Below are 22340 nucleotides of genomic sequence, written 5' to 3'. Positions count from 1 at the left end.
TTCGGAGGCGACATGGGGTTGATTGGAATGTTTTGGGGTTTAGGTTGTGGTCGTGGATGGGTCAAGATGGCGCAACAAGCAGAGGCAGCATCTGGCCAAGATAAGAATGGTGGTGGAAATTAAATTAACCTCCAGCCCCACAAATTAGATTCACTCAGAGAGGTTGTGTCTCAGAGCAGGAGATACTCCCTTCAGAATGAAACAAATTAAATAACATTATGTACCCTCTTTATCTGGGGTACCTACTGAAGCCTAAACAGGTATGGGTCTTAAACTACTACAGTACTCACCCCTACCCACAGATCTGATGTCTAGGGCTCTGATGATGTCAGTGGTTATGATTTGTGTTTTTAAGATATACATATTGAAATCTCTGAAGCTCCATTATGAACCTTCATGCAATGTGTAAACCTTGTGGAAAACAAACTACATTAATTGAAAAAACCCACATCCACATGGAGCAGCAGCCTTCTGGAGGAAAACATCAATGAACTTGAGTAATGTGTGACTGCCCTAGGAGACCCGCCCTTTACGTCTTAACCCCAGCCCAACATGAGCAGGGATGGTGATAGAGGGGCTCGTCCTGATTGGATTAGCTCAAAGCCCAGCTGCAGTGTGACTGATGAGGCAGTAATTTAAAAGGGCTGCCTGGAGCTCTGAGCTCATGGCATTCAAGCAAACTTCATCAGCAAACACACACACACACACACACACACACACACACACACACACACACACATTCTCTCTCTCACAGAAGAACTCCCACACACACAGGTAATCCAATAATGTATCAGTGTGTCTCTCAAAGTCATTGCTTTGGTAAAGGGCATGTGTGTGTGTATCTGATGGCAGTGATACACTGTTTTCCAGAACTGCAGTGTTCCAATCAGGATGCAGAGCTGGGATGTGCACCATGATTAATTAATGAGACCATATCTGCCCCCCCCCCCCCCCCCTCTCTCTCTTAGCCGAAGGCCCCAAATGCTGACTGGCAATACTCCACTTCTCTGAGGACAGGGATGCAGAGGTAAGCACTTTACTCTTTTGCCCTCTTGTAAATTCTACCCTCCTTAAAAAGATTCCTAAGCCCCTTACGACTTTTAGCTCTTAGAATTACAGTATATTACAGTATACTGGGAGGCAGCCACTATGACTACTGCACTCTGCAGAAGCACCTGCCTGCAGACAGCATAACATGACCACAGACAGGTCTCAGATCAGATTAACAACAGAATCCATAACCACTAGTGGCTCCTCAACATGTGTCTGACCCCACTCAGCCCCCTGTTGCCCTGTTTGGGCCAGCTGTGCCCTGGCTGTCCTGTCAGCCACCCCAGAGGGGTACACACAGAGACAGTGGGGCAGAGCCATGCTGTTCCAGCCAGGCCCCAGTAGCTCTGCTCCTCTGCTCTGCCATAGTGTATATAGGTCATCTACATTCCAAGCACCACTCTTCCCAGATACACAGTCTTTCAGAAGGAACCGTGAAGGACAAATGAGCTGATGAACTGACTGGGAGCTTTCTCAGCCTCAGATCATCACACACACACACAAATGCATGCACGCACACACACACACACACACACACACTATAAAGGGCTGCAGACCGTTTCGTTATTTACATGAATGTGTTAATCAGTAGCCCCTGGCGGTTGGGGGGGTGTGTATGCTCTCTTGGGTAAATAAACAAAATCAGTAGGCTAATCTTTTTGAGTGTGAAGTGTGTACTGTATTGTATTATACTGTATTATATGGACTGGAATTACACACATCGTTCAAACCATGATAAAGCAGAAGAGAACATGGAATTCTAGTGCAGCACATGCAGCCTACAAAGTTACAAGTATAGGCTAGCAAATTTGATAAACATTTTGAAATATACTGTAATAGGGCCTATTTGTATAAGGCTGGTACTGAATATATTTATATATATTTATACAGTACCAGTCAAAAGTTTGGACACACCTACTCGTTCAAGTGTTTTTCTTTAAAAAAAAAACTATTTTCTACATTGTAGAATAATAGTGAAGTCCTCAGAACTATGAAATAACACATATGGATATGGATATGGACACATATGATAGTCCCACTAAGCACAAACCAGATGGGAAGGCGTGTCGCTGCAGAATGCTGTGCTAGCAATGCTGGTTAAGTGTGCCTTAAATTCTAAATAAATCACAGACAGTTTCACCAGCAAAGCACCATCACACCACCTCCTCCATGGTTCACAGTGGGAACCATACATATCAAATCAAATCACATTTTATTGGTCACATACACATGGTTAGCAGATGTTATTGCGAGTGTAGCGAAATGCTTATGCTTCTAGATCCGACAGTGCAGCAGTATCTAACAGGTAATATCTAACCATTCCACAACAAAACCTAATATCTAACAAATTCCAAAACAAAACCTAATACACACAATCTAAACTCGGCAAAAAAAGAACCGTCCTCTCACTGTCAACTGTGTTTATTTTTAGCAAATTGTGTGTAAATATTTGTATGAACATAACAAGATTCAACAACTGAGACATAAACTGAACAAGTTCCACAGACATGTGACTAACAGATATTAAATAATATGTCCCTGAACAAAGGGGGGGTCAAAAAAAAGTAACAGTCAGTATCTGGTGTGGCCACCAGCTGCATCAAGTACTGCAGTGCATTTCTTCCTCATGGACTGCACCAGATTTGCCAGTTCTTGCTGTGAGATGTTTCCCCAGTCTTCCACCAATGCAAGTTCCCGGACATTTCTGCGGGGAATGGCCGTAGCCCTAAACTTCCACCTGGCGGTCTTTTATACTGATAACAAGTTCAAACAGGTGCCATTAATACAGGTAACGAGTGGAGGACAGAGGAGCCTCTTAAAGAAGAAGTTACAGGTCTGTGAGAGCCAGAAATCTTGCTTGTTTGTAGGTGACCAAATACTTATTTTCCACCATAATTTGCAAATAAATTCATAAAAAATCCTACAATGTGATTTTCTGGATTTTTTTCTCTCATTTTGTCTGTCATAGTTGAAGTGTACCTATGATGAAAATTACAGGCCTCTCTCATCTTTTTAAGTGGGAGAACTTGCACAATTGGTGGCTGACTAAATAATTTTTTGCCCCACTGTGTATATATAGGGCTATATATCAATCTAGAAAAGATGATCTACTTTGGATTCAATTCGAAATGGGGGTGAAGGAGAGAGAGAAGGAGAGACTGCTCGCGCGTGCACTGATTTAGAGCAATAATATTAGAGTGCTAAGCTGTTTTAAAACTGGAGCTGCAATTAAAACAATTATATTATTTACAATTAAAAAACAAGGTGACCCCTGAAAGCCAGATGGAGACGGGTAAATTAGACGCTCATTCTGTGTTTATTTTACTGTAGCATAGGCTATGCTGCAGAAAATGTAGGCCTAAGAAAAATAGTTCCCATGGTGAGATGATGGGTCTTCATGCATTGGGAACTGCACTCCATACTAAGATGGGCTGTCTGTCCCCACCCTGAGCGTTGATTCATCATGCAGAGGCTTAGAGAAGCCAGATTTAGATATCGTATATAATTTAACAGTTCTGTTTCACCCCATGCTCTTCATTTAAATAATGTATTATCATTTCTGGATTCTAGGCAGTTATTTATCACTGGAAAAGGGAGTGGTTTTGGGAGGTAAATCTTGGTAACCGGGTTCCCGCCATTCAACCCTAGTGTGTGTGCATGCGCACTAGGGTGTGTGTGTGTGTGAGGGAAGTGAAGGGAAGGGAAGGGCAGAGGGTGTGAACACAGACGGCAGAAGACATTTTAGATTAATAACAGCACTGCTATACAAACACATTAATATTCTCCTCCAGGGGCAATGTTTCTCCCATGCATACAATTTAGCCATTCTACAACAATTACGCAATCATCTGCTAAGAGTGCAGGTCCTCCTTTTGTGTACTATCTCAATGGAGTCGGATTTTCCGGTTTGGTTTTAATGCATTTGAGTAGGATATTTTGATATATTGGATTGATGATTTATCTGGTATGCAGAGAGATTGTGTATCATGGTGACATAGACTCTCATAGACTCTCATCCACCGTCTTGGCATTGCTGCAGCAGTTTCAAATGGCACACTCCCTATACCTCTTTCTGCACACAGCCAATCCAAACCCTTGCTTCCATACCTCCAAGGGGTGCTCATTTTAGTTTTTGCTATAACATTACACAGCTGATTCAAATGATCAAAGCTTGATGATTAGTTGATTATTTGAATCAGCTGTGTAGTGCCAGGGCAAAAAACCCAAAGTGCACCCCTTGGGGTCCTGAGGACCGAGTTTGGGAAACCCTGCCCTATAGTCATTTGATAAATTGGACCTTTATTTTAATCTAGGTTTCTCTGGAGACATACTATTAAGTAGTACACATCATCCGAGGGTGGAAGGGGACCTGTTTCATTCATTTTGACCAGATAGACAGATCACCTGCAGAGATACACTGCAGCTAGCTCCCCATGTACTTGCCTAAGATTGTACTTTTCAATACCACATCGTTTGACTGTGTACAAAACCAAAGTTATTCTCCAAAAATGCTTTATTCTACTGAAAATGTGATACAAATACCAGAATTCCTATAATATCCTCCAATATTCTATATGTGCAACTTGTTATGATTTAGTTGCTATATAATTTGCTTTGAAGTGACTTAGAACATGTGGTTATGCTTTTTGAAGCATGCTGCCAAAGCCCCTACCACTCCCATTGTTTCACTAACAGCGATGCTAATTCTGGCTGTGGGGTAATTACATAAAGAAAACTAAGCCATATTTGTTGGTCAATGTCTCAAAGGATTACTTTTTGAAGTGAATAGAATCCCTTTTTGCAATTTTTTAAGAATATATTTAAATGGAAGTAGTTTTTACCACATACAGATGACAAAAGTAGTATTGATTAAAATAATCTGAAAAGTAAATGATGCTATATGATGGTAAATTAGCTTTTTATTACTAATGTGGATTGTACTTTGTAAAACTACACATTTATATAAAAGAAAAATGCATATTTTTGTTAATCAGAATATGCAAATAACTGATAATTTTGCTAAAATAAGTCTGTTTTAGTCTTTATTTATTTATTACATGTCTAATGGTGTTTTGATAAGACATAAGTTGATATTTTGTTATTATTGTTGTTTTTTCCAGTAGTTTCTTCTCTGGTATATGTAAAATATGTTGGTAGCTTGAGGGTTGCAAAAAAAACTATTCATAGCCTTTAGGTGATCCATACTTGGAGAATGATGGTCAAACTATCAATTGTGACCTGAACTCAAGTTATGACATCACCCGGAAAAATATTTAAATACAAACTTAACTGGCAGCTATTTGTGATGTCATGAATCAGAATATTCAGTCCTGAATTATGACATCGTACAGGAAAACTATGACAAAGAACTGGGTTGGTAGTTTATGGTGATGTCATCAATCAGAATGTACAGGCCTGAGTTATGACATCAGGCGGCAAAACTGACTAAGGACTGAGTTGGTAGCCTATTGTGATGCCATCAATCAGAATGTTTGAGGTTTTCTAAACAACCTGGTGGGCCAACACACACATCTGGCTGGTTTTGATAGGCTATGACCAAAGCTATACTTTACTTTCAGCTTATTAATGTGTTGATACGACAGGGGATAATATTGATGTATCTAATGAGCATACGTGAATGTGTGTTTTGTGTTCCAGCTCGGTCCATATGGAGGAGTCGTCAGTGATGCAGGGAGCACAGGGGATGCTGGTCCAGAACTGGCCCACAGTGTCCAGTGCTGCAGGTGAAATGGCTGGCTGGGTGGGGGTCAAAAGCACACAGTGTTTATCTGCTGCCCGCTCCTGTAATGGAGGCACTCTGCACACATAGTGATGTGAAATGACAGAAGATAAATAGAAATAAGGAAGTCAGATGGGAAACATGCAGGTGACCTTTTAGAATCCCTGCCAGATGAATGCTAATCATTAGCGCTGAGACTCCAGAGGGAGCATCCTGGAAAGACTAGAGGAAGGCCAATGACAGACAGCAACACAATCTGCCAAAATAAAAGAGCCAATGAGAAGTTGTTACAAGACAAGAAAATGTGGGCTAATATCTGTCTGTTGGTTAGGTAGGGGAAATTGGGACAGACTTTGATAAGTGAAGTGAAGTGTGACACTGCACCATGCCCAACTTAATAGTTGTAATGGGGTGCTGTTGGGAGTGGTACATTTAAAACCATTGCCACTGACAAAAGAAGAGAGAAAGCAAGGCATTCATTTGTCCATATACACAGTATCTTAGATAAAATGGAGCGAAAACAATCGCCTTTGAAGACTATTTTAGGAATCTGTCTGGTAGTGAAGAGAGGGATAACTAGACAGCGAGTGAAAGAGACAGAGAGGGCTGACTTGATCACAGTTGACTGGTTCGCTCCTGTGGTTGTATTCGGAGGGGTTGTCAGAATGCCTAGGCGCTGGTTTGGTGTTCCTGTCAGCTGCCTGCTTCCTCTCTAATGCCTGCCAGCCCAGGCTGAGGACTCATCGATTTACTGTCCAGTGACAAGAGTTAGAGTACAGGTGTAGGACCTTAAGGTGGTTGAGGTATCAGCACGGTGATGGACTGAAGTGTGTCTGTTTCTATGTGTGTGTCTGCACAAGCTGAAATTGAGTTGGGAGATTGAGGGAGAGAGAGAGTAGGGTTAATGAGAGGGAGAGAGAGAGTAGGGTTAGCGAGAGGGAGAGAGAGTAGGGTTAACGAGAGGGAGAGAGAGAGTAGGTTAACGAGAGGGAGAGAGAGAGTAGGGTTAACGAGAGGGAGAGAGAGAGTAGGTTAACGAGAGGGAGAGAGAGAGTAGGTTAACGAGAGGGAGAGAGAGAGTAGGTTAACGAGAGGGAGAGAGTGTATCAAGCTATTGATTTTTTTTCTTTTTACTGACTGACGTTTTTTTGAGCTTAGGGAAAACTTGCACTCTGTGGTCTTGCAGAGAATCCAATACTCTGTGGAGGCAGAGGACATGCAGAGTGTACTGCAGGCTTATCAGAAATGTCATGCAGGGTTAATAGGGGCTTAGTGCTACATCCTGGTATGCTGCAGGGTGAGACAGTTTTCATTATAGGGGAAGTAAGCAAAGCCTTATGGCTTATACAGTATATATATGATGTCATATAGCAGGATTGGCTTTGTTTCTAAATGTTGAATCAAGTAGGGTTGGAAGTGTAAAGGAAATAATTCACATACTGCATAGTAGTGCTATTGCACCTCAAAGAGAGAGTATACTTCCTCAATGTGATTCATTTGAGTTACCTGCAGAGAAAGGGGAAGGGGGCATGGTTGGATTAAGACCAGACACAGAGTTAGATAGAGAGGGTGTTGAATAAAGCATGGCAAGACAGCCATCTTTTTTAGAGTACTATTGGAATTCTGAGTAATTTGCGAGAGGACAAAAGAGAGACACAAATGACAAGGGTGGTAAAGGAAAGAGAGGTATGGGGGTTTGGAGAAAGAGAAAGGTTTAGGATTGTCAGGGCCCTGCAGTACTTGCTAGGGAAAGCTGTGACTTGCTTCTAGGCAACTCTGTCTAACTGAGAGATTGCTGCACCATCCTACATCAACAGGGAGTGGGTGAAAGCAGTTTCCATGGCAACCATTCAAAAGCTGAATGGAAGATTTAGAGGATGAGAGAGAAACAGAGAGGAAAGGGGGCGAGAGAGACAGAGAGAAGAAAAGAGATGGATAGGTGTTAAGAGGAAAGAGTGAACAGTCAGACATTGAGAAGAATGAAAATGGAGGTGGAAAAGACAGAAATACAGTGAGCTTTTAAGAGAAAAATGTATTCATAAAGAATGCGGATACAGCATGTGCACACACACACACACACACACACACACACACACACACACACACACACACACACACACTTAATAAATAGCGTAGAATAATAATACAAATAAAACACACACACAAATAACATAAACACACACTCATATTCAGAAACCTTAATCTAACTTATGATCTTTAAATTGGGATGTGTAGAACAAAGAAGAAGAATGGGCTGAGGAGTAACCCAGATTGGACCAGGAATAATGGACTTGAATGTAGAACACTGGGTGCTGAAATGAGGCTAGAATCACCCCAGACAGCTGAGTACCATGTTAACCTCCTTACAGAAAGCTATAGTAACCTGCAAATCAGCAGCCACAGCAGGATCATTTTAATATGATGTTTGCGGAGGGGGGAAATAGGCAATGGTCAGGGTAGAGCAGAGCTCCAAATAAGCCTCCATATTACTGGATATACAAAGGCACTGTGTGTGCAGAGCATGTCACGCCTGCTCCTGCATAGTCCCCGCTGAGAATTAGACTCACATCTTCCACAGAGTAACATTCTGCAAATTGATACAACTCTCTCATGTAGACACGCAAAAGAGATGAAGAGAGGGGAGATAAAAACAGAAAGAGAAGAGGAAGTACAGGTGTAGAACTGTTTTTTGGTTTCTTTCAATAGGTGCACATTTGATAAATACATTAGATTATTCCATCTACACACACCACTTTCAAACATGTGGGCCTCTCCAAACCAATGACAAGCTCAACTGACCTGCTTTGACAAATAATCAATGCACTCAAAATGTTGTTGATCAGTATAGGCTACCCCCATTAACACAATCACAGTGGGCTTGAGGGAAGTGATGTACTTTAGGTGAGGTAATGTTGTTGTAATGTAATAACTTCCCCACACTAACCAGGGACAGAGGTTTAATTTAGTTTCTAATGTAAAATAATTGTTATGGCTGCGTGCCACAATTATCTGAGCTGTTCAGCCATACTGGCTTTATCAAGCTCTAGGGAACCAAAAGTACTGAAGAGGGTGTCGTACTAGCTCCATCAAGCCCTAGTACTTTAGGTTCCCTAGGGCTTGATGGAGCTAGTACAACTCCCTCTTCAGTACTTTAGGTTCCCTAGGGCTTGTTGGAGCTAGTACGACACCCTCTTCAGTACTTTTGGTTCCCTAGGGCTTGTTGGAGCTACTGTACTGAAGAGGGTACCAGAGCGGATCTATGTGTTTGTTTCATTTTATTTACTTTACTTTATTTCTGAGAGCTCTTGCATTGCATGCTACAGTCATTGCAGGCATACACACACACACACACACACACACACACACACACACACACACACACACACACACACACACACACACACACACACACACACACTGTTTCACTTTAAGGATCTTGTCAGAATAGTAGGCTATATTCGAGTACAACGTCCCTGTGGCACCATGCATGAATTTAATTAGGCACTCCAGCCATTTCATAATTAACCTGCAAATAAAATACAAAAATAATCTATTTGCAGTGCCTTAGTTTGATCTAAATAAAACACAGGCAGAAAGTAGGTCAGAGCCAGTGAAGCTGGTGTGTGGGACTGAGAGCACTGTGTCTGTCAAGCCCAGAGAAGCTGGTGTGGGACTGAGAGCACTGAGTCTGCCGAGCCCAGAGAAGCTGTTGTGGGACTGAGAGCACTGAGTCTGCCGAGCCCAGAGAAGCTGTTGTGGGACTGAGAGCACTGAGTCTGCCGAGCCCGGAGAACATTACCTCACTATTTCTTTCCCTTACTGACGCCCTCTCATTTCCCCTCTTCTTTTTCTGCATTGTTCTTCACCTCAATCGATATCTCCCTTCATATGCCTCTGTCTCTTGCCTGCTGGTTAGAATTAAATTTCTTTCATATCTTGCTTTATACTGTATGCTAAATGAAAGGAGAATAGGGTCTCATTCTCTTAGTACTTCAGTTCACCCTCTCTAGGCTCTCTTGGTCTTTTTCTTTCATTGTCTCTTCCGCTCACCCTGCTTCTCTCTCTCTCTCTGTCATATTCATGATGGCATATTATATGAGATTCTCTCTTTTTCCACTGCTGTGTCGAGCCCTTGTGAGAGTGGGATTAGGTTAGTGCTGGGTTTTCACAGTTCCTGTCATCCTTACGTGCTAATTCTTGTCACATCACAAGTGTTAAACATCCCAGTACCTCTCTGCCGTTAAAGGTCACGTCTGTTTAGTCTGTTATCAGCTGCACCACTGGCTGATAAAGTTATACTCCCTGCAATCACTTTCCCCTTCTTTAGTTTATCGGTGTGCCTCTGGCTTGAATTCTTTTGCTTATCTATGCTGTGTCCAGTTGTTATACTTGAGTAAAAGTAAAAGATACCTTAATAGAAAATGACTCAAGTAAAAATGAAAGTCGCCCAGTAAAATACTACTTGTGTAAAAATCTAAAACTATTTGGTTTGAAATATACTTAAATATAAATAGTAAATGTAATTGCTCAAATATACTTCAGTATCAAAAGTAAAAGTATAAATCATTTCAACTGCCTTAAATTAAGCAAACCAGACGCCCAATTTTCTTATTTTTTAATGTACTGATAGCCAAGGGCTATCTCCAACACTCAGACATAATTTACAAATTAAGCATGTGTGTTTAGTGAGTCCACCAGATGGCAATAGGGATGACCAGGGATGTTCTCTTGATGAATGTGTGAGTTGGACAATTTTCCTGTCCTGCTAAGCATATCAAAATGTATCTGGGTGTCAGGGATAATATATGGAGTAAAAAGTACAATATTTCTTTAGAAATGTAGTGAAGTAAAAGTGATCAAAAATTGAAATAGTAAAGTACAGATACCCCCAAAAACTACTTAAATAGTGCTTTAAAGTATTTTTACTTACATACTTTACACCACTGGCTGTATTACAGCTGTGGTAACACTTTACCTCAGCCGGAAATAGGAGACTGAATAAGGCTCAATTTATGAATGTGCTGGTATGTTCACAATCTCACTGTGGTGATCAATAATGGGGATGAAGATGATCATGAATAAGACATAGCTCTTCTATCTCGCTCTGTTTCTTCTCTTTCTCTCTTGTAGATGGTGAGGGGGGTGAGCTGTCCCCTCCGGTTGGAGCTGGCATCGACAGTAACAGCTGGCACTTCCGTTACGGGCCTGGCCCTGGCTACGGCCCCCCTCAGGTCCTGAAGCCTGGAGACATTCCCCCTGAAGCCTTCATCATCCCCGGCTCCCCCGCCATCATCTCAATCCGCCAGGGCCCGGGAGGAGAGGATGACAAGAGTGATTTCATTTCCTTCGGCAAGAAGGAGGAAGCCAAGAAGAAGAAAAAGAAAAAGAAGGAGAAGAAAGACAAGAAAGACAAGGGGAAGGAGGATGTGGACGAGTAGAGGAGAAAGGGGAGATATGAAAACAGAGCTACCAACTAAAGTCCAAATAACAGCTGCAAGACAAAAAGCCAAATGTATATTTTCGAATCAGGAGAGTCTCCATGTGTTGTGTTTGCATAGTTAAGTCTGCCCAGCCAAGTCCCCATTAGCAGAGGCCTATCTCTATAAAGACATGTAAGCAGCCAATAGTAGCCTCTGCCAGATTGGCCCTCTGAAGCTTCCATACCTCTGGCTATAAAACACTATTTTTAAATATATTTAATAGGCTCTCATTTACCAGACATTTGCTGAAAATTCCACAAAAATCTTTGATTAGAATAACCTAAAGATGATAATGCAATCAACTACCGATACCCAGACGTTTCATGTATAAAATGCCATACAGTATGTGAGAGAAACCTCACATACCCTATTAATGGTGGTGCTATAGTCCTGCCAGCCCACCTCCCCAACCTTGCTTGAAATGGGACCCTTCTCCCTGGCCCTTCTGGCCCCTTGTTGGCATCTCTGTCTTTACTCTGCCCCTTGCCTCCTCTGCTCTCCTGATTGGAGGGGGGGAGGAGGAGCTCAATCTGACAAAGAGTGACACAGAGGCTCTCATCTACAGTAAGATGGAAGCCTTGTGCAAAAAAATGAGTCGGTTTTTTTTCGACAAAATATAAAAAAGAAAAAGTGGTGCAAACAAGACACCTGACGTGTATATGTACAGTACAGTGAGCTGTGTGAGATTGGAATGTGTTGAGATTAGTGCTGGCTGGGATTGAAGGCTGGATTAGGCTGACCGTGTTCTGGATTAGGCTGCCCGTGGGTTGTTTCATGCCTGGTACTGTTGGCACTGTTGGCAGCATAGGGCAGGGGCTAAAGACCTTGCCCCGCCTTCTCATCTAGAACACAAAATAGGCCAGTGGGACCTTGGACCCACAGTCTGTGCAGCACACAACCACTGTAACACACACACACACACACACTAGACAGTCTGGGGGGGACATGCACACACCTCTCAGGATAGTGTACAGCTCTAACTCAGCCAAAAGACTGGCCTATTTCAGTGGCCTCTTTTCTATGGGAGTGTAATATATGACAGCCTGTTTCTGTTCAAGCCTGATCCCCCCCCCCCCCCCCCCCCCCCCCAGCTTCTGTCAGTCAATGCAATGTTCAATAGTCAATGTTCAGTAGTTCTTAAAGCCCCGCCCCCTTACCTTTCCCGCTTTGGTGCTAGTAGGATTCTCTCGCACGCCTCGTCTGTTGACCCTCGACTCCTCCGTCCTCCGATCACCATGTTCAGAAGGCCTCTCTCAAAGACACTCTTAACTTCAGATAACTTGTTCCTCTGCAAACACAGCAACAGAATGAACCTGTGTAACACACTCACACACTTTCTGTTAGCTTTAACCAAGCCTTGCTACTGAAATATCAACATTCCTAGCACTGTTTTGGGGACAAGTTGCCGTCTCTTCCACCAGTTACATACAGGGTAGTGGGGCAAACATAAGGAGCTTAGCAGAAATATGGACGGGCTTCCTTCTGTCCAGATGGAGAGAAAAAGAGGGATGGAAGGATGTAGAGGCAAGGAGAGAGAAGTGGATTTGTTGTGATGGGCACTCCAGTCCACAGACATTCCCTGGAGAGCTTTGTTGCTGTGTTAAACTCTACTCATATTTTGTGATGAAAAGGAAGCATCAACAGCATTGAGTCTTCTCCAGAATAGAGCATCCCCAGAATGAACTCAATATGTGTGAGGGCTAATTCCACAGCATCTCCTACTCACCTCTCTGTTTCCTCTTCCTGGCTGATATCTGACCAATCAGAGGGGACACAGGGATGATGCTAGCGCTGCTATTGGACTGAATCCCCCCCATATTAAACATGTGCTCCCCCTTCAGGTGTGAATCTGTGCTGTCAGATCACTAAGTGGCTGTTTGCATGTTATAAGCAAAGGAAATATATATATAGATCGATATGTTTCATTTCCTTCAACCATTTATCACAAACTCTGCTAAAATATGTATACATACTCACTCTCGAAAACACACATGAACACAAATACACACATACTATGTATTCCTAGACAAACAGAAATCACTTGTTTTTATTCTGTTGAAGTTCAATTAAAATAACCTTCTAAATATAAGTAATGCTGTAGATATGCTATGAAATGCTATTTTTGTTCATGCCCTTATGATTTTTGAGGATTACAAAATGAGTCCTTATACCTTGTGTTAAGCTATGAACTGATGATCAAGGAAACACTAACGTAATACTGAATCATTTACTCACCATCAATATATATCCCGAACACCTTTGAAAATGTTTTTATAATGTTGAGAAAAAAAAAACGAACAAAATTGTCACAAAAAAAAGAAGCTAATCTTGATGTACTCTCTGCTTGTGTGAAGTGAATGTTTCCTGAGTCATCTGGTGCCTGTATGGCACAAAGCAGTCGACTGCGACATTGCAGATCTGTTAACCTTTTTGTACACCTGCTCATCAATGTAATGGTGATATAGTGATTTGTCTTCTTTATTATTTGATGGATCTGGTATCGTGTTTTGTTTATAAATCACAAATAAAATGTTATTTCTTAAATATTGGGAAAAAATGGTCTGTGCCTGGATTTCAACTAATGTATACTGCTAAGCCCAGCAGCCTGGTTAGTTGGGTTTTGGGCACAAGGTTGAACAGGCCCACTGCAAAAATGACAATTACATATATTTACAGATTTTGGCTACAATTGACAAAATAATATCCTAAGTTCTGTAGAAACCTAACGGCTACAGGAGAAAAACGCTCAAAAACTGCAGAAAGACCCACACAAACACCCCTGAGTCTAATACCTGAGCGCTAATCAACGAGAAGGGTCTGCCCCTGACCTGCATCCAGGGAAAGTCCAGGGAAGAAACGCCCCGGGGAACCAAACCCCGTCTTGCTTCTCTTTCTATTGGATCCTAGCTGCTCTCATATTCTATGGGTCAACTAGTATTGTAGCAAAATCCAAACCCTTTTCCATAACCTTAACCTCATTCCCCTAACCTAATATGTTAATTATGCTAACCCGCTACGTTAGTTATCCTAACCTGCTATATTAGTTATCCTAACCTGCTATTAGTGCTAGGGGCAAATCTGACCAGGTCTGAAGATGAGATTGAGAGACCCGGACCCAACGTGGACTCTCATCTGGGTTAGATAACACATCTCATTGAGTTTGTCACTGTAGGGAGAGACAGCTCTGCTCTATGATAAATTATATATCTGTGGCTGACAGGGCTCTCCCAGTCAGAGCAAGAACAATTTAACCCTTGTGTGGTGTTCATGTTTTTGTTATTCACTCAAATGTTTGCGGGTCTGTTGGACCCACAACATTATTGGGTTTTTAAAACAATACAGCAATAGCAATAACAAGGTACATACAATACTTAATACTTAGATGTTGACTTATATCAATTATAAGCAATATAGACAGCATACATTGTTAATATTTGCCATTTAACTCTGCTAGATCACATTTATCAATTAAAGCGCTATTTGCTTTTTTAAAATAACATTGGATTTTTGTAAACAAAAAACAATTATAATCAAGACATGGGTGGAATAAATCATGTTTATTGCAAATGTATTTATTGCCCTTGATGCACGTGTACTGTGTCTTCCTGTCCTTTTTGGGTCCACACACATCACAGCACTTCTTGTTGCTACCGGCTGCAATCTAGAATGATGAAACACTTAGTTCAGGAATTTTACTAACATCTCACTCACCCACATATGCAGTTACAGCAGGCCAAGGTAGGAGAGTCACACACACACACACACACACACACACGCAACAACATCACTCACACTTACTTCCGGTATTGGAGTTGTTAGTTCTGTGGGTTGGGCGGATGGGGCACCAACATCCTCCTCCTGAATCCTCCTCATGATGTCTGCAGAAGCTGGGGTCCTTGGGATATGTTGCCTCCTCTGGATTTGAGGTCTTACCAATGCCTTGCCCAGCTTCTCGACTGTTGTTCCAATCTGAGTTCAACGGCATCCAGATGACAAACGCGTTGTACGCCGAGATGTCCAAGATGTTGCAGAATGTGTGTTGAAGAAGTGGCCAGTGTAGGGTTCTTATTTTGCAGCTATAACCAGTCACCAGCTTGTCTAAATTGTCCACTCCTCCTTTTGTAGCATTGTAATCTATTATGATTTCTGTTTTTTGATGTTCCTAGCCACATATTCTCCCATCCCTATGCAGCGTACTCATGAGTACCACATTTCAGCCTTTCTTTGGCACGTAAGGACACTAGGGACGTGTTGGCCATGAACACAAACTTAGAGGAATTAATAGGCCTGCTCCGTGTATTGAACAGCTGAGGTGGGAGCTCTGGCTTGTTTTTTCGTACTGTTCCTACTATTGTCAGCTTCCTCTTGAGGAGCTCCTATCCCAGCTTGTGCGAATTTAAAGAGTTATTGCATGTGATGCTAATGCCACGGAGTCCCTGTGTCAAGTCCAGGACAACTCACATCCCTTGGTTTTTCTCAGGGGCTCCTCCATCTGGCTTCCCTGTATACACTTGCAAGTTTCACGCATATGATGAAGCAGCATCACAGTCTGCCCAGATTTGGATTCTATATTTTGCGTGTTTAGATGATATGTACTACCTGAAGAGGCAGCAGCCCCTAAATGGCATAAGCTGCTCATAAACAGTAACGTTGGGCCCAGGGTTGTAAAACAGTTTTCCAAAGACATTGTTGCAGGGAAAAGTTCTCTGCCAGTTTCTGCATCCCACAGGGATACTGTGAATTCCCCATTGAATCTGAAAACACCAGCAAGGATAAGAACCCGAAAGTTTGCATGTAAATGAGTTTGGTCCATCTCCTTCCATCTCTCTCCAAAAACACACCTTCTCCATATTAATGCAGTCCATAATGATTTTCTGGATGGTGTCTGGGATGAACAGTTCAAAAATAGACTTTATGTCCTGCACATGAGTAACCACCATCCGCGTCGGCCCTGGTTGCATCCTTATCATATTGACAGCCATGCGGGTGGCTCATTCCTTGGGCAAGAAGACCATTCAATTAAAAAAAAAAAAAATCCTCCTGCAGGCTGCTGATGAGTTGGATAATGACGGGCTAGTCCTGTGGCTGGCTGAGGGTCCAAAGTGGAAGACGCTCCTTTCCTCCCCCAATTTGCACCTGGCTGGGGTAGAGTGTGGGAAAGTACTGAATTTTTACAATGTATCGAAATGAGGTATCTAAATAATGTATTGTAATAACATTGTGGAGGTTCCCGCAAGACATTGTGTAGTTTCACACTCTACAAAGGGCATAGATTGCAAGAAAAGTGGGAGACAGAGATTCTTGGTGCTATGTTGAAACAGAAGGCCCGGGGAGGAGGAAGACAGAGTGAAGTCACATAGCAAACATTTTAGTTTCATTTTTACTTGTGCTCACCTACACACACACTTTTATTACACCCGGGTCCAGTGGGTCCAGTCTCGTTTTAGAAGATGGCGCCGAAGAACATGGCGGACATTTTACATTCTCCCAACAAATTGCGCTATTTTGTTAGTTTTTTTGCCTTTTTGTATAACTTATTTTTTTACTTCTTGTGCCAATTTTTTACCAGCATGTCACATGTGCAACCAAAGAAAACAAATCCTAGACCACCTTTACTCCACACACAGAGATGCATACAAAGCTCTCCCCTGCCTCCATTTGGCAAGTATTACCATAATTATATCCTCCTCATTCCTGCTTACAAGCAAAAACTAAAGCAGGAAGTACCAGTGACTCGCTCAATACGGAAGTGGTCAGATGACGCGGATGCTACTCTACAGTACTGTTTTTCTAGCACAGACTGGGATATGTTCCCGGAATTCATCCAATGGCATTGAGGAGTATACCACCTCAGTCATCGGCTTCATCAATAAGTGCATCGACGACGTCATCCCCAAAGTGACTGTATGTACATACCCCAACCAGAAGTCATGGATTACAGGCAACATCCGCATTGAGCTAAAGGCTAAAGCTGCCGCTTTCATTGAGTGGGAGACTAATCTGGACGGTTATAAGAAATCCCGCTATGCCCTCAGACGAACCATCAAACAAGCAAAGCGTCAATACAGGATCAAGATTGAATCCTACTACACCGGCCCTGACGCTCTTCGAATGTTGCAGGGCCTAAAAACTATTACGGATTACAAAGGGAAACCCAGACGCGAGCTGCCCAGTGACGCGAGCCAACAAGACGAGCTAAATGCATATTATGCTCGCTTCGAGGCAAGCAACACTGAAGCATGCACGAGAGAACCAGCTGTTCTGAATGACTGTGTGATAACGCTCTCGGTAGCCAATGTGAACAAAACCTTTTAACAAGTCAACATTCACAAAGTCGCTGGGCCAGACAGATTACCAGGACGTGTACTCAAAGCATGCACGGACCAACTGTAAAGTGTCTTCACTGACATTTTCAACCTCTCCCTGACCGAGTCTGTAATACCTACATGTTTCAAGCAGACCACCATAGTCCCTGTACCCAAGGAAGTGAAGGTAACTTGCCTAAATTTTTACAGTCACGTGGCACTCACATCGGTAGCCATGAAGTGCTTTGAAAGACTGGTCATGGCTCACATCAACAACATCCGCCCGGACACCCTAGGCCCACTTCAATTTGCATACCACCCCAACAGTTCCACAGATGACACAATCTCAATCGCACTCCACACTGCCCTTTCTCACCTGGACAAAAGGAACACCTATGTGAGAATGCTGTTCATTGACTACAGCTCAGCGTTCAACAACATAGTGCCCACGAAGCTCATCGCTAAGCTAAGGACTCTGGGACTAAACACCTCCCTCTGCAACTGGATCCTGGACTTCCTGACGGGCCGCCCCAAGGTGGTAAGAGTAGGCAACAACACGTCTGTCACGCTGATCCTCAACACTGGGGACCCTCAGGGGTGTGTACTTAGTCCCCTTCTGTATTCCCTGTTCACCCATGACTGTGTGGCCAAACATGACTCCAACACTATAATTACGTTTGCTGTTGACACAACAGTGGTAGGCCTGATCACCAACAACGATGGGATGGCGTATAGGGGGAGGTCAGAGAACTGGCAGTCTGGTGCCAGGACAACAACCTCTCCCTTAATGTGAGCAAAACAAAAGGAGCTGATCGTGGAATACAAGAGAAGGTGGGTCTAACAGGCCCCCATTAACATTGACGGGGCTGTAGTGGAGCGGGTCGAGAGTTTCAAGTTCCTTGGTGTCTACATCACCAACGAACTATCATGGTCCAAACATACCAAGACAGTTGTAAAGAGGGCACAACAAAACCTTTTTCCCCTCAATAGACTGAAAAGATTTAGCATGGGTCCCCAGATCCTCAAAAGGTTCTACAGCTGCACCATCGAGAGCATCCTGACCGGTTGCATCACCGCCTGGTATGGCAACTGCTCAGCATCTGACCTTAAGGCACTACAGAGGGTAGTGCAAACTGCCCAGTACATCACTGGGGCCAAGCTTCCTGCCATCCAGGACCTATAAAATAGGCAGTGTCAGAGGAAAGCCCATAAAATTGTCAGACTCTAGTCACCCAAGTTATAGACTGTTTTCACTACTACCGCACAGCAAGCGGTACCAGAGCACAAAGTCTAGGACCAAAAGGCTCCTCAACAGCTTCAACCCCCAAGGCATAAGACTGTTGAACAATTAATAAAATCGCCACCGGACAATTTACATTGACCCCCCACCCCCCCTATTTTTGTACACTGCTGCTACACACGGTTTATTATCTATGCATAGTCACTTCACCCCCACCTACATGTACAAATTACCTCAACTTACCTGTACCCCCGCACAGTGACTCGGTACCGGTGCCCCCTGTATATAGCCTCGTTATTGTTATTGTATTACTTTTTATTATGACTTTTTATTTTAGTCTACTTGGTAAATATTTTCTTAACTCTTCTTGAACTACACTGTTGGTTAAGTGCTTATAAGTCAGCATTTCACGGTAAAGTGTTCACTTGTATTCGGCCATGTGTAAATACAATATAGAACATATAAAACATTGGAATGGTAGATTTGCAGTGGAAGAATGTGCAAGGTAGAGATAGAAATAATGGGGTGCAAAGGAGCAAAATAAATAAATAAATACAGTAGGGGGAGAGGTAATTGTTTGGGCTAAATTATAGATTGGCTATGTACAGGTGCAGTAATCTGTGAGCTGCTCTGACAGCTGGTGCTTAAAGCTAGTGAGGGAGATTAGTGTTTCCAGTTTCAGAGATTTTTGTAGTTCATTCCAGTCATTGGCAGCAGAGAACTGTAAGGAGAGGCGGCCAAAGGAAGAATTGGTTTTGGGGGAGACCACAGAGATATACCTGCTAGAGCGCATGCTACAGGTGGGTGCTGCTATGGTGACCAGCGAGCTGAGATAAGGGGGACTTTACCTAGCAGGGTCTTGTAGATGATCTGGAGCCAGTGGGTTTGGCGACGAGTATGAAGCGAGGGCCAGCCAACGTGAGCATACAGGTCGCGGTGGTGGGTAGTATATGGGGCTTTGGTGACAAAAAGGATGGCACTATGATAGACTGCATCCAATTTATTGAGTAGGGTATCGGAGGCTATTTTGTAAATGACATCGCCGAAGTCGAGGATCGGTAGGATGGTCAGTTTTACAAGGGTATGTTTGGCAGCATGAGTGAAAGATGCTTTGTTGCGAAATAGGAAGCCAATTCTAGATTTAACTTTGGATTGGAGATGTTTGATGTGAGTCTGGAAGGAGAGTTTACAGTCTAACCAGACACCTAGGTATTTGTAGTTGTCCACAATTCTAAGTCAGAACCATCCAGAGTAGTGATGTTGGACAGGCGGGCAGGTGCAGACAGCGATCGGTTGAAGAGCATGCATTTAGTTTTACTTGTATTTAAGAGGAATTGGAGGCCACGGAAGGAGAGTTGTGGCATTGAAGCTTGCCAGGAGGGTTGTTAACACAGTGTCCAAAGAAGGGCCAGAAGTGTACAGAATGGTGTCATCTGCGTAGAGGTGGATCAGAGACTCACTAGCAGCAAGAGAGACATCATTGATGTATACAGAGAAGAGAGTCGGTCCAAGAATTGAACCCTGTGGCATGAGGATGTGGTGATTGACAGAGTCGAAAGCCTTGGCCAGGTCACCACACATGCGATGATGTCATCGCATGTGTGGGTGGTGGAACTGAAAGGTTGTATAAGGTATAATGAGCAGGGCTAGAGGCTCTACAGTGAAATAAGGCAAAAAACACTGACCAGAACAGCAATGGACAAGGCATATTGACATTAAGGAGAGGCATGCTTAGTCGAGAGTGTTTTGAAGTTGAGTTTTTGGAAAATAAAATATGTAAAAGATATGCGAAGAAAGGTGTAAATATATATATATATATACACGGGACACAACAAGACGAGGACAAAGGACGTCTTACTGCTATGCCATCTTGGGTAATAATCATTGTATGTATGTATCAATGTCATCTCTTATTTGTTCAAAGATATGTCACCATTTTCATCCCAACGGCAACGGTAATCTAGTCAACAAAAACACAGTAATAAGAAGAGAACAATAGACTGGCAGTAGAAGGTTAGAAAGGTAAGAAGAGGACATTTAATTATAAGGGGGCTTGATTGAAGGAAACAGGCTGACTGTTGGCCTGGGTTAAAGGTTTACCAGGGCCTGAATGAGCTGAAGCAGTGACAATATTTTTTCCTCTTCCCCCTGGGCTTGTCTGGCTGAGTACCCAGCCATGCCATCTGGGAGTCTGGGAGTAAAATCATTCACAAGCTGCTTCACTCATACAGGCTGCTTCCCTCACAGAGGCTAAACTGGGGCAATCACTCACAAGGGGCACCAAGCATAGGTCCCACATGTGACAATCAAGTACTTTTTCCACCACTCCTGATATTGACCTCTCTCAACCCCACAGACTCAAATTATATACATTTATAATGTACCACCATACATCAGCAGCTGTTTGTCTTCAATAAACACACCCAAGATACCTAAAGTGTCCTTAAGGGTGGAGGGCATCATTAAAAACAGATCACTCTAGAGAGCATCCTTTAAAACAGGCCACCAGATATATTGGGTGTGTTGTTTAAGACTGTCTGTAGGAGGGAAGGAAGGGAGGAAGTATAAGACTGATGGAGGAGTTAAGGCATCCAGTGGCTACAGCTGCTATGCCAAGGCAGATGAGGAAGATGGAGTCAAATTCACTGCACTATCCTTGTATCTGTCAATGAATCTGTTCACATGGGGAGAGGCCAGGAGAGGTGCCATCAAGGGAATGAAATGATGGACATCAAAGACATCAGAGCTGAAGTCGGAGACTGGTTAGGTGTCAGAGTATTTTTGAGACATTCCATCATCAACTTGTTTGGATTTTCATTTTGCAGTCAATTAGCTGAAATGTGGCAGAGCGTGTCTGTGTTCACTCACAAGCTGAAATGAGATGATATGCAACCCCATGTATCATGCAATTGGGAGTGTTTACTGTCAGTGCTACTGATTATGTTTTTGCGTGTGTGCGTGTGTGTGTGTGTGTGTGTGTCTGTGTGTGTGTGTGTGTGTGTGTGTGTGTGTGTGTGTGTGTGCGTGCACATAATGTGCGAACGAAAAAGAGAGAGGTTTTTATTTTGTTGTCCCTGTCTTATCATATATGAACCAACCCATGTTACCCCATCAATTAAACAGCATTTATCCACTTATCATAAACACACCATAACTCTAATCAAATCATACCTCTTCTCACTGCTGAGAGTACCTTTGGGGAGACGAAAACAAATGCTCCCAGAATGAAGCGTCAGACAGAACCTTTCTCAAGCCGCGGTCAACGGCGCCAAACTGCAATCCAAGCAGGAATATATTGCCTGAATGACTTGTGAGAAGGTAGCTACCAAACAGCAGAAAAGTGTTGTCCATAGTATGTTGACAACTTGAAACGCACATCTTCTAACCGAAGCCAAGACAACAACATGTAAATAAAAAAAGAAGGTTGCTGTTAGCCAGGACTTCAGCTGTTATGCTGATTGATTATGTGGTGATTGGGATTTACTTTCTTTGGTGATGACTGATTAGCATAGGCTTAACTTTTT

The 22340-nt window shown here is 42.9% G+C and overlaps 1 protein-coding gene across 8 annotated transcripts in view; it reads left to right on the top strand.

The window, feature by feature from the left end:
• Window positions 1-13828, top strand: part of LOC110537220 (protocadherin alpha-C2) — a 63284-nt gene extending 49456 nt beyond the window's left edge. For all 8 annotated transcript variants that reach the window (XM_021623094.2, XM_021623097.2, XM_021623095.2 and 5 more), the window contains exons 2-4: window positions 969-1027; window positions 5710-5795; window positions 10922-13828. In XM_021623094.2, coding sequence (XP_021478769.1) covers window positions 969-1027; window positions 5710-5795; window positions 10922-11229 — 453 coding nt within the window. In that variant the 3' untranslated portion in view covers window positions 11230-13828. The remainder of the gene's footprint in view (window positions 1-968; window positions 1028-5709; window positions 5796-10921) is intronic.
• The last annotated feature ends 8512 nt before the right edge of the window (window positions 13829-22340 follow it).

This window comes from Oncorhynchus mykiss, chromosome 12 (genome assembly GCF_013265735.2).
Source record: "Oncorhynchus mykiss isolate Arlee chromosome 12, USDA_OmykA_1.1, whole genome shotgun sequence".
NCBI lineage: Eukaryota > Metazoa > Chordata > Actinopteri > Salmoniformes > Salmonidae > Oncorhynchus > Oncorhynchus mykiss.
This window is presented reverse-complemented; position numbering and strand designations above follow the sequence as displayed.